The sequence below is a fragment of the Caloenas nicobarica genome, chromosome 2, assembly GCF_036013445.1.
Source record: "Caloenas nicobarica isolate bCalNic1 chromosome 2, bCalNic1.hap1, whole genome shotgun sequence".
In the NCBI taxonomy this organism is placed as follows: Eukaryota; Metazoa; Chordata; class Aves; order Columbiformes; family Columbidae; genus Caloenas; species Caloenas nicobarica.
The window spans coordinates 421219-433413 of NC_088246.1; the positions used below are offsets into that span (position 1 = coordinate 421219).

General features: G+C 65.7%; 1 protein-coding gene across 2 annotated transcripts in view; it reads right to left on the reverse strand.

Annotated features, from left to right (window-relative positions):
• Positions 1-3677, reverse strand: part of AGAP3 (ArfGAP with GTPase domain, ankyrin repeat and PH domain 3) — a 140182-nt gene extending 136505 nt beyond the window's left edge. For both annotated transcript variants that reach the window (XM_065630057.1, XM_065630058.1), the window contains exon 1: positions 3299-3677. In XM_065630057.1, the coding sequence (XP_065486129.1) occupies positions 3299-3575 (277 nt within the window). In that variant the 5' untranslated portion in view covers positions 3576-3677. The remainder of the gene's footprint in view (positions 1-3298) is intronic.
• Between the last annotated feature and the right edge of the window lie 8518 nt (positions 3678-12195).

Here is a 12195-nt window from a genome sequence, read left to right on the forward strand (position 1 = left end):
CCATCGCCCGGCTCACCCCCGTACCCCACCGCCCGGCTCACCCCCGTACCCCACCGCCCGGCTCGCTCCCTCCCTCCTCTGCGCCACCAGCATCGCTCTCCCTGCCCAGAACCTGCGTTTTGGTCACTTCTGAAAATTCACTACTACGGAAGAAATTAAGCACTGTGTAATTACTGTTCTAATTACAAATTCTATTAATATAATTCTGCCTATAGTCTGTTCCAGAGTAACATAGTTAGGGGTCACATTTATTACACGCAGGGGCTGCATCAACCTCAGAACTGACGTTGCGTATCATTCTGCTTTATGCATATATATGAATCTTCTACAGAGCTCAGCAGCTTGCAGCAGCCTTTGAAACTTGGCAAAGAAACAAGCCCAGGATGAGGGAAACGCTTTTTGCTAGCCCCCTGAAAATCTGTCCAAATTTGGCGGTTAGAAACTACTGAAAAGCAGCGGGTCCTGCCTGTGATTCAGCTGGCGCTGGCGACTGGCCGAGGCCACCCCAGCACCCCCTCCACGGCCGCTGGACGCGGCTCCGGCCACCGGGACACCAAATCAAGCAGGTTTCCCTTTCCTCCCGCAGCAACGCTCCCACCTCCCCCAGGCTCGGGGGGGCCAGCAGCCCCCGGCCGCACCATTATCACCCCAACATCAGCTCCAAACTCCTCTGGTTCCCCTGGGAACAGGCTCCTTCCCCCCAGCCCGCACAGCGAGCAGGGCTCCAGCACCCGCTTCAGCCGCTCCCGGCAGCGCCTCTGCAGGAGCCTCCGCACCACGAGGTTCTGTACAACACACCTCCCGCCTTCGCCTCCCACCAGCACCGCGACGGGAGAACCTGCGCCGGAGCAACCACGGCTCCGGCCAGAGGGTGGGCAGCTGGGGGCTCCGGCCTTCCTCCCCTCTGCGAACTGAGGAACTGCCGGCAGAAAAAGGATCTGGTGAGAGGACATGGGCGAGTCCTGCAATATCCAGCTCTCCGTGTCAGGAAGCTGAATTTGGGATTTCACTGCTAACTTCCCCAACAGATTTCAGGACCAGAAGCAGTTGTTATGGTCACAGAATCTGATCTTTGGATCAAGAACATAAACCAACAAACAAAAACCCTCTTCCAGCAATTTCTGTATCAAGCCCAAAACACACAGCTTGGAAGGATATTCCCTTCCAGACTCGGGCACTTCAAAAATGATAACATCCCCAGCACCACTCTTCCAGTGGTTAATTGCCCCCACCACCAAGTCAGTCTCTCAATTACTTGGTAACGCACTGCAGAGCGCTCTTTTCACCAGGATCACGATTTCACCCGGTGCCGAGCAGGAACGTGGGGGATGCAGCCAAGATAAGAAATCTGTGGGATTCCTGCTCCACCAAATGCGCAGCTGGGAAGAAAGGAGGGAGGAGGCAGGAAGGGCCAGGAGGGCCAGCCGGTCTGCGGAGGGGCAGGCAGAGCCCCCGAGGACGCCAGCCCGTCACACACGCCGTGCCACGGGTCAAACCAGACGGATGCCGGGCAGCCCCGGCTGTTTGCAGCTGCGAGTGCAAGAATTCTGCTTTCACACCCTCCTCTGAGCAGCGGGAGCAAACACGCACCACGAGTGGGGTTGCTAAGAGACGCACCGCACCGCCAACGTGCTCCCGTCGCCTTACACATGCTCACGTGGCGCGGGAGGGCGGCGAGGACGGACAGCGCTGGGGACAGACACGCGGACGGGGTGCGAGGGCAGGGACGCGGGGCCTGGAGGGTTGGCCAGCGCGCCCTGCCCGCCGACACGGCCCCGGGAGCGACCCCCAGGTTTGTACGGCAGCACTTCAGCTGGCAGCTCCTCTGCCCCACAGCGCGGGAAGCACGAGCAGGATCGCACCGCATCATCACAGCCCCTCGGGTCTCCCACCGCAGCCGACGCGGGGGACACACACGGGAGAGCCACGGGACCCATGGGAATGCGGGGGACGGCCCTTCCCCAGCGGCACCACCCTGACCGGACCCGACGCACAGGGCTAAGGCGCTGCCACGGCCCGGGCCAGCCCTGCGGACCCTCACCGCCCTCCAGCACCAACCCCTTCCCTCCTCCCACCATTAAATTCCATTAATTCAATGCCTTTCTGCGGCAGGAGCCCTCCCAGAGCAGTCACAGCAGTGGAAAAAGCCCCCTCCTTTCATTGGTTTTACATGTGTCCTGTTCTGATACCACCGAGTGTCCTTTGTCCTTGCACGGCAAGACAGATGAAACAAATTCTTGAATTTACAGTCCCTCAACCATGCAATCGCTTGGACTGTTGCCACGGCCCCTCTTGTTTTGCTCCCTCCATCGCGAAGGCTGCCGCGGCGCAGGGATGCGGTGCAGAACCGCCAGCCGCGGGGGCTGGTACCTGCGCCCACTGCAGCGGGGCCACCGCTCCCCAAAACCGGCCCCACGTGCCACCCGCAGTGACATTTGTGACGTGAGCGAGCGGGAGCGGACCTGAGCACGCTGCCAAAACCGAGCAGGGACAACGAAACCCACGGCAGCGAAGCAGCGACGCTCCCCCAGCCACCCCATCCTGCGGGAGCGGGCGGCAGCCGCGGCCGCCTCCGCTGACGGGCACGGCCGGGCTGCCCGGGCCGGCAGGCCCAGGCCACCCAGGCCGGCCAGGGCAACCCTTCGCTGGGCCGCTGAGCCGCCCCCGGCCCCGCACCGCGAACCGGCCCGCGGTGCAGCCCTCGCCCGGCTCTCTCGGCCGCTCCGCTGCCGGCTCCCCGGGCCGGCACTGCAGCTTTCTGCGCTTCTCCTTTCGCCGGGCTCCGGCGCACCCCACACCCGCCGGATTCCGCTGCCCACGCGCTCCAAGGACAGATCCCCCCGCCGCGGCCCCGGGGCGAAGGACGCGGCGAGCGGCCCCCGGCCCCGGGCAGGCCGCGGCCACCGCGGCTGCAGGCCGGGCCCGCGGAGCTGCCCCCGCCGCCCCCGGGCCGCAGCCCGGCCGGGCCCCGACACCTCCCCCGGCTCCCGGGGTCGCCGCGCCCCGCAGGCCCCGGCCCGGCCCCGCCTCCGGCCACCCCCGCGGGCCGGCGCTGCGGGGAGCCGGCGGGCAGCGCGGCCGGGCCCGGCCCGGGGGGCGGCGCGGGGAGCCGGGGGGCGGCGGGGCGATCCGGGCTGCAGCGGGCTCCAGCCGGGCTGCAGCGGGCTCCAGCCGGGCCCCGCGGGCAGCAGCGAGCGCGGCCGCCGCCCCCGCGGGCAGCGGGAGCAGGTGCGGCGGGCGGCGGGGACAAAGGCAGCGGCGCCCCCGGCCCGGCCCGGCCCGGTTCGGCCCGGCTCACCCTCGATGGAGATGACGTGCTCGCGGATCTGGCTCTGCAGCGCCAGGTCCTCCACGCGCTCGATGAGGTCGTAGATGGCGTAGATGTTGGGGTGCACCGACTCGAACCGCCCGATCTCGGCCCGGATGGCCGCCGAGTTGGACAGCCCGAACTGCGGCGGCGGCGGCCCGCCGGGCTGCGGGCCCGAGGGGCCGGGCACGGGCACCGGCACCGGGCCGCCCGGCGCCGCCAGGCTCTGCTGCTGCGGGCTCTGCCCGGGCCCGGCCTGGAAGTTCATGGCGGGGCCGGCGGTCAGCGGCGCGGGGCCGCGGGCAGCCGCTGCATGGCCGCTCTGCGGGCTGCGCCGCTCTGCGGGCTCCGCCGCCCCCGCCCCGCTCCCGCCGGCCCCGCGTCAGCGCCGCCCCCGCCCCGCCCGCCCCGCGTCACGGCGGCGGCAGCGGCAGCGGGACCGGCCCCGGGGCGGGGCGGCCGGGGGGCCGAGCGCGGCCCGGCCCCGCCGCCCCCCCCCGGCCCCGCCGCCCGCCCCCGGCCCCCCGGCCCCGCCGCCCCCCCGGCCCCTCCGGCCCCGCCGCCCCCCCGGCCCCTCGGCCCCGCCGCCCCCCCGGCCCCTCCGGCCCCGCCGCGCCCCCGGCCCCGCCGGGGCAGCGTCCCGGGGGATGCTCCGCCGGGGCTGCCACGGCAGGACGCGGGCTGGGGGTCCGTCTGACGAAGCCGCGGGCGGTCGCGCTGCTCGGGCCCACCCCAAAACAGCCTGCGAGGGGGGACCCCGAGGACCGACAGGCTGTGGGGGTGACCCTGAGGATGGACAGGCTGCGGGGGGACCCCAGGACGGACAGCCTGTGAGGGGGGACCCCAGGACAGACAGACTGCAGGGTGACCCCAGGACGGACAGGCTGCGGGGTGACCCCAGGACGGACAGGCTGCAGGGTGACCCCAGGACGGACAGGCTGCGGGGTGACCCCAGGACGGACAGGCTGCAGGGTGACCCCAGGACAGACAGCCTGTGAGGGGGGACCCCAGGACAGACAGACTGCAGGGTGACCCCAGGACAGACAGACTGCGGGGTGACCCCAGGATGGACAGACTGCAGGGTGACCCCAGGACAGACAGACTGCGGGGGTGACCCCAGGACGGACAGGCTGCGGGGGTGACCCCAGGACAGACAGACTGCGGGGGTGACCCCAGGACAGACAGGCTGCGGGGGGACCCCAGGATGGACAGACTGCAGGGTGACCCCAGGACAGACAGGCTGCAGGGTGACCCCAGGATGGACAGACTGCGGGGTGATCCCAGGACGGACAGACTGCAGGGTGATCCCAGGATGGACAGACTGCGGAGTGACCCCAGGACGGACAGACTGCGGGGTGACCCCAGGACGGACAGGCTGCGGGGTGACCCCAGGACGGACAGGCTGCAGGATGACCCCAGGACGGACAGGCTGCGGGGTGACCCCAGGACGGACAGGCTGCAGGGTGACCCCAGGACAGACAGCCTGTGAGGGGGGACCCCAGGACAGACAGACTGCAGGGTGACCCCAGGACAGACAGACTGCGGGGTGACCCCAGGATGGACAGACTGCAGGGTGACCCCAGGACAGACAGGCTGTGGGGTGACCCCAGGACGGACAGACTGCGGGGGTGACCCCAGGACGGACAGGCTGCGGGGGTGACCCCAGGACAGACAGACTGCGGGGGTGACCCCAGGACAGACAGGCTGCGGGGGGACCCCAGGATGGACAGACTGCAGGGTGACCCCAGGACAGACAGGCTGCAGGGTGACCCCAGGATGGACAGACTGCGGGGTGATCCCAGGACGGACAGACTGCAGGGTGATCCCAGGATGGACAGACTGCGGAGTGACCCCAGGACGGACAGACTGCGGGGTGACCCCAGGACGGACAGGCTGCGGGGTGACCCCAGGACGGACAGGCTGCAGGATGACCCCAGGACGGACAGGCTGCGGGGTGACCCCAGGACGGACAGGCTGCAGGGTGACCCCAGGACGGACAGGCTGCGGGGTGACCCCAGGACGGACAGGCTGCGGGGGTGACCCCAGGACAGACAGGCTGCGGGGTGACCCCAGGACGGACAGACTGCGGGGTGACCCCAGGACGGACAGGCTGCGGGGTGACCCCAGGATAGACAGGCTGCGGGGTGACCCCAGGACGGACAGACTGCGGGGTGACCCCAGGACGGACAGGCTGCAGGGTGACCCCAGGACGGACAGGCTGCGGGGTGACCCCAGGACGGACAGGCTGCAGGGTGACCCCAGGACGGACAGACTGCAGGATGACCCCAGGACGGACAGGCTGCAGGGTGACCCCAGGACGGACAGGCTGCGGGGTGACCCCAGGACGGACAGGCTGCAGGGTGACCCCAGGATGGACAGGCTGCGGGGTGACCCCAGGACTGACAGGCTGCGGGGTGACCCCAGGACGGACAGGCTGCGGGGTGACCCCAGGACTGACAGGCTGCGGGGGGACCCCAGGACGGACAGGCTGTGGGGTGACCCCAGGACGGACAGACTGCGGGGTGACCCCAGGACGGACAGGCTGCGGGGTGACCCCAGGACAGACAGGCTGCGGGGGTGACCCCAGGACGGACAGGCTGCGGGGGGACCCCAGGATGGACAGGCTGCAGGATGACCCCAGGACGGACAGGCTGCAGGGTGACGCCAGGATGGACAGGCTGCGGGGTGACCCCAGGACGGACAGGCTGTGGGGTGACCCCAGGATGGACAGACTGTGGGGGGCATGGTGCCGGCAGCACCGCCAGCCTGGGCAGCGTGGAAGCGGCTGAGCTCCTGCCGCCAAGCTGGGGAGACCAACAGGAGCCAGAGAGCATCTTCCAAAATGATGAGAAATGAAGGAAACAGCATCATAAACCCTGGCAGATTAAACGAGAATGTATAATGAGGGAGGTGAAGGAAGAACTGAAAAGCAGCTGACTGAGGGAATCAAGATCCCAACGACGCTCTGCCCCAGTCCCACTGGGAGCAAACCCCGCGGGGTGTCCGCGGTCAGTGGGGCTGGATCCCACCCCGCCCTGCCCGTGCGGGTGAGAGGGCTGCAGGGGCACGGGGAGGAGGAGGAGAAGGGGAGGAGGGGCGGCGTCGGGAGGGTTTCTCACCAAACCCCCCGGGCACAGGAATCGTGCGGGCGGCGCTGGGTGTGTGGGTGGCACTGGCGCGTCCCTGCCCTCCTGCCTCTGGTTTGCCCTGCCCGGATTCCTCGAGAGCACAGGTCCTGCAGCCTGCACCTGGAGATGGGGTTTGTTGGAAAAAACACTGTCATGAGGGTTTGGCTGAAAGCTTTTAGAAGATCCACGGCTATTGCGGTGCCAGGATCAAGCTCACGTGTGTGCTCACTGGCACTTTCCACGACCTCCTGATGGATTGTGAGTCCCAGGTTCGCTCTGCCGGACCAAGGCGCCCGTGTCCGCTCTGTCCTGTGGCTCTGTGTGCGGTGGGCCCACAGTCGCACCCCGCTCTGCAGTGCCCAGCCGTGCCCACAGCCCCTTCTGAGGACAGGTTTTTAATTTGTGTCTTTCTGTGCCTGTTCACAGCAGCCACCTGAACCGGCTGTGTGAAGGTGACACCGAGCAGCCCAAGGGTCCCCTGTCCAAATCCCCCGAGGGGCTGGACAGGGCCTCTGCCCCGCGAGCCTGTCCCTGAGCAATCTGCCTGCTTTCTGTGTCCTCTCCCACAGACATGTCGGCCCGAGTCAGTTCCTGGGTGTATTTGGACATTAGGAAACATTTCTTCCCCAAAGGGCTGTGGGGCATTGGAACAGGCTGCCCAGGGCAGCAGTGGAGTCACCATCCCTGGAGGGGTTGCACAGACCGAGATGAGGTTCTCAGGGACATGGGGCAGTGATGGGCTTGGGTTAATGGTGAGACCTGATGATCTGGAGGGTCTTTTCCAACCAAAATGATTCTGTGATTCTACTGGCCATCTGAAGCAGCTCCGCAGCCGGTGCCACCACGGCGGTTTCCTCAGAAAGCTGCTGCACTACCCCGTGCTGGGGGTTTCCCTGCACACGAGCACACAGAGCACCCCGGCAGGGCTGCTGAGAGCATTCATTTCATCATCGCAGAACGGGAAAACCACTCTGATGGTTTGTGTGTTCCAAACACCCGTCCTGGGGCCTTTTCCTCGCCCCCGGCGGGGGCTGCAGGTGCGGGTGTCTCTGAGCCGTGTGTGTCCTGCACCCTCACCCTGACGCTCCGGTCAGTCGGTGCCTGGAAGCACGAGCCCTGCAGCCTGGGGAGTTTCCAGAGGTCCACGGGGAGATTCCTGTGTGTCTGTGAGGTCTGGGGAGCCCAGGCAGCAGGATTAGCCTTTTTAAAAATAAATATATGTATATACATACGTATGCACACATGTATATGTTTCAATATCTTCCCTTTCTTTCTGGTAAAAGGAACAGGAGAAAAAAGGAAAAAAATCCCTGGCTTTCTGCTTTTCTCCTTGTCTTTATGCACCAGCAGAGCCCTGAAAGTGAATGCGATCCAAAGCTGGATGAAAAACGAAAATGGAAAAGATGAACCTGAACAGCCACCTCTACCCACAACCGCAGCACGGTCGGTGTGGGAACCGGGCAGAGCACAGGGCACCGGGCAGAACATGGGGCAGAGCACCGGGCAGAGGGCAGAGCACCGGGCAGAACATGGGGCAGAGCACTGGGCAGAGCACAGAGCACCGGGCAGAACATGGGGCAGAGCACCAGGCAGAGGGCAGAGCACCGGGCAGAACATCGGGCAGAGCACTGGGCAGAGCACAGAGCACCGGGCAGAACATGGGGCAGAGCACCAGGCAGAGGGCAGAGCACCGGGCAGAACATCGGGCAGAGCACCGGGCAGAGCACAGAGCACCGGGCAGAACATCGGGCAGAGCACTGGGCAGAGCACAGAGCACTGGGCAGAGCACCAGGCAGAGCGTCGAGATCCACAGGAGGTGGCACAGACCAGCACACACCAGCACAGACCAGCATGGACCAGCACAGACCAGCACACACCAGCACACACCAGCATGGACCAGCACGGACCAGCATGGACCAGCACAAAACAGCATGGACCAGCACACACCAGCACACACCAGCACGAACCAGCACACACCAGCACGGACCAGCACACACCAGCACAGACCAGCACCCCTGCTGTGTCAGGGGGTCACCCACCCCACCGCCGTGCACACGCGTGTCTGGGGGTTCCTGGCTCACCAGTGCTCCCCAGTCTGTGGTTTTAACTGCAGCTCATCCCCATTGCCAACACCTGTGTTTTCCTGATGGCTTTTAGATTGTGAGGAAGATGCTGAATGCACCGGCACCAGCAGACATCTCTTAGGGAGCTTTTGAGGAACACGCTTGGCCAAAAAAGAAATTCCTGTTGACAAAGATGTTTTAAATTCATCGGTTAGCCTTGTGGAGTCAATTAGTAGTTCTTTATTAGCACTGTACACTGCTAAGTTTTTAAATCAAAATGTCCCACAGCACTAAGGCAATTTTCTTGCCAAAGCTGAGCATTTTACAGCTGCACGTACCAGCACCGTTTCCCAGATGGGGACGGGGCTGTTTGAGGAGCTGATCCCGCGGGGAGCTCTGGGGAAAGCAGGTGGGATGTTCCCGCAAAGCGAAATGGAATTACTGGAAGAAGAAAACGAGTCACCACAGTGCAGTCACCGAGGGTCCCGGCAACGAAGCCCCGTCCCCGTCCTGGCACGAGGTGCCGGGTCACGGTCGTGCCGTGGGAACTGGCATGGCCGTGGCTGAGCTGGGGGTCCTGACCCCACATTGCCAGGCTGCTCGGGCTCCCCTGCCCCTATCCCATCCCCACCCCTGTCCCTGTCCTGTCCCTGTCAGACACACCGCTCCCGCCACAGGCTGCTGGTGACTGTTGCACCCACACACTTCCTCGGGCCTGGGCCTTTTTTCTGCTGACCACCCCATTTTCCAGCCTGTGCAGCATTGGGTGGATCTGCAGTGACGCCGAGGACACGGCTGCGTCACCTGAACTGGCCCTGGCTCTTGGAAACCGCAAACCAGAAGTCACAGCAAAGGCTCCCAGCGTTCGCGGTGCCGGTCTGGCCGTCCCTGGTCCCCACGGGTGGGACGGGGCTGCCCTGCCCGGGGAGCAGCCACCGAGCAGCCACCAGCGTGTCTGCGGCACCGGTGCCGGGGAGGGAGCCGCTACGGCACACACAGTGTGGGGCAGCGGGGACACGGGTGGGTCAGTGTGCTTTGGTGTGGATCGGTGTGGATCGGTGTGGGTCGATGCAGATTGGCACAGATCGGTGTGGACCGGCACAGACTGGTGCGGGTCAGCGTGGATTGGTGTGGACTGGCATGGATCAGCACGGATCAGCACAGATCGGTGTGGAGGAGGCCACAGAAATGCTCGGAGGCTGGAACAGCTTTGCTGGGAGGACAGGCTGAGAGAGTTGGGGTGTTCAGCTGGAGAAGAGAAGCTCCGGGGGACCTTATTGTGGCCTTTCTGTACTTAAAAGGGGCCGATAAGAAAGATGGGGACAGACTTTTGAGCAGGGCCTGTTGTGATAGGGCAAGGGGTGATGGTTTTAAACTAAAAGAGAGGAGATTCAGGCTAGATAAAAGGAAATTGTTTGCCCTGAGGGTGGTGAGAGCCTGGCCCAGGTTGGCCAGAGAGGTGGTGGCTGAACCATCCCTGGAGACATCCCAGGCCAGGCTGGACGGGGCTCTGAGCAACCTGAGCTGGTGCAGATGTCCCTGCTCATGGCAGGGGGCACTGGGGGGGCTGGGAAGGGCCCTCCGACACACACCAGCTGTGATTCCGTGATTCTGTGATCAGCATAGATCGGTGTGGACCAGCACAGATCGGGGCTGTTATCTCGTGCTCACCAGCAGCTCCTCCGTGGGGCTGCAGCACCAGCAGACACGTGTCCCTGTGAAGGCGACTCCTCACCTGCCTCCTCCAGAGCAGAAACACCAAACTCCTCCTGTGTCCCTGTGTCCCCAGTCCCCGGTGCAGCCGGCAGGCGCGGGGCAGTGGCGGCTCCTGCACTGACACATCCCATCTCCCTGCTGTCCTCAGCGGGACTCGACCCTCATTTCTTCCTGATACCTCTCGCTCCCCTTAACTCTTACCACTCATCATAAACCCTCTTTTGCCGTTACTTCTGTCTCCTGTCAGCTCCGCTCATTGCGCATTCCTTTGTGTCCCGAGTTCCTAAGCAAACAAGTCACAGATGCTGCAGCGGGCGTTATCCCAGCGTCTGCCTCTAACAAAGCTCTAACAAGTCTCCAACGCATGTCCAGGGCAGCTCGCACAGAGACTTTGCCTGTCGACTCCTCCATGGGCCGAGTCCCCCAGCGCCTGCACCCCCGGCTGCTCCAGCGGCAGCTCCTCGGGTACAGACCCGCTGGGGCTGCTCATGCCAAACTCCCGCCCCACCAAAGAACAAGGTCCTACAGCACCTGAAAAGAGCGGATTGCTTCAGAAAGCTTCTACAGCCTGATGGAAGAACCGGAGTCCTTCTTAAAGAAGGTATAAATCCAAAATACCCAACAAGTGGACTTTAACTGATGTAAAAGAGACACCGGGCACCCGCCGCGCCACCGGCCTGCGAGCACAGGAGCGTGTTGTGGGACAGTGTCACTGTACATGTGCCACCTCGTCACGCGTGGCCACGGGCACGGCTGCCGCACCGGGGACCCCTCGGGGTGCAGGAACGTCCCACCCAGCCCTGCTCTGTGCACCTTGTGCCTCCAGCCGGGACACACGAGCGGCCGCGGCCACGACATCTCGTCCCCGCGCTGGACCGGGCGTCCCGGCTTGGGCTCGGGTGTAGTTTAGAACGGGTCAGCCCTTCCCCGTCCCTGGGAAGCTCCGGTTTCCCTTCCCCGTGTCGCTGCCCTCGGAGCTGCTGACAGCTCCTCTGTCCCCACCAGCCGGTGCCCGAGGAGGGAGCGGGAACGCCGGGACCACCGCGTGCCGGCACCTGCGCGCAGCGGAGCCCGGAGAGCGCTCGGTGTCTGCCCGGAGCAGCGCTGAGCTGGGCGGACCCGCGGTAACGGGCGGGCAGACCCGCGGTAACGGGGAGGGCAGACCCGCGGTAACGGGCTGGGCAGACCCGCGGTAACGGGCCGGGCAGACCCGCGGTAACGGGCTGGGCAGACCCGCGGTAACGGGGCGGGCAGACCCGCGGTAACGGGCGGGCAGACCCGCGGTAACGGGCTGGGCAGACCCGCGGTAACGGGCGGGCAGACCCGCGGTAACGGGCTGGGCAGACCCGCGGTAACGGGGTGCGCAGACCCGCGGTAACGGGCGGGCAGACCCGCGGTAACGGGCCGTGCAGACCCGCGGTAACGGGCGGGCAGACCCGCGGTAACGGGCTGGGCAGACCCGCGGTAACAGGGCGGGCAGACCCGCGGTAACGGGCGGGCAGACCCGCGGTAACGGGCTGGGCAGACCCGCGGTAACGGGGCGCGCAGACCCGCGGTAACGGGCGGGCAGACCCGCGGTAACGGGCCGGGCAGACCCGCGGTAACGAGGCGGGCAGACCCGCGGTAACGGGGAGGGCAGACCCGCGGTAACGGGCTGGGCAGACCCGCGGTAACGGGGCGGGCAGACCCGCGGTAACAAGGCGGGCAGACCCGCGGTAACGGGGCGGGCAGACCCGCGGTAACAGGGCGGGCAGACCCGCGGTAACGGGGAGGGCAGACCCGCGGTAACGGGGCTGCGGGTGCCCGTCCACTGTGCCGGCTGCGGGTCACACGCGGAGCCCGAGCACGGGAGGAAGCTGAGCGGGGCAGAACTGCTCTGGGAAGGGAGTTCGGGATGCTCAGCCCCGGGACGTCCTCCTCAAGGGAAGCGTTTCATCAGTCCAACATCAAACCATCCCGAGCCACGGCCTCGCCGTGGGGA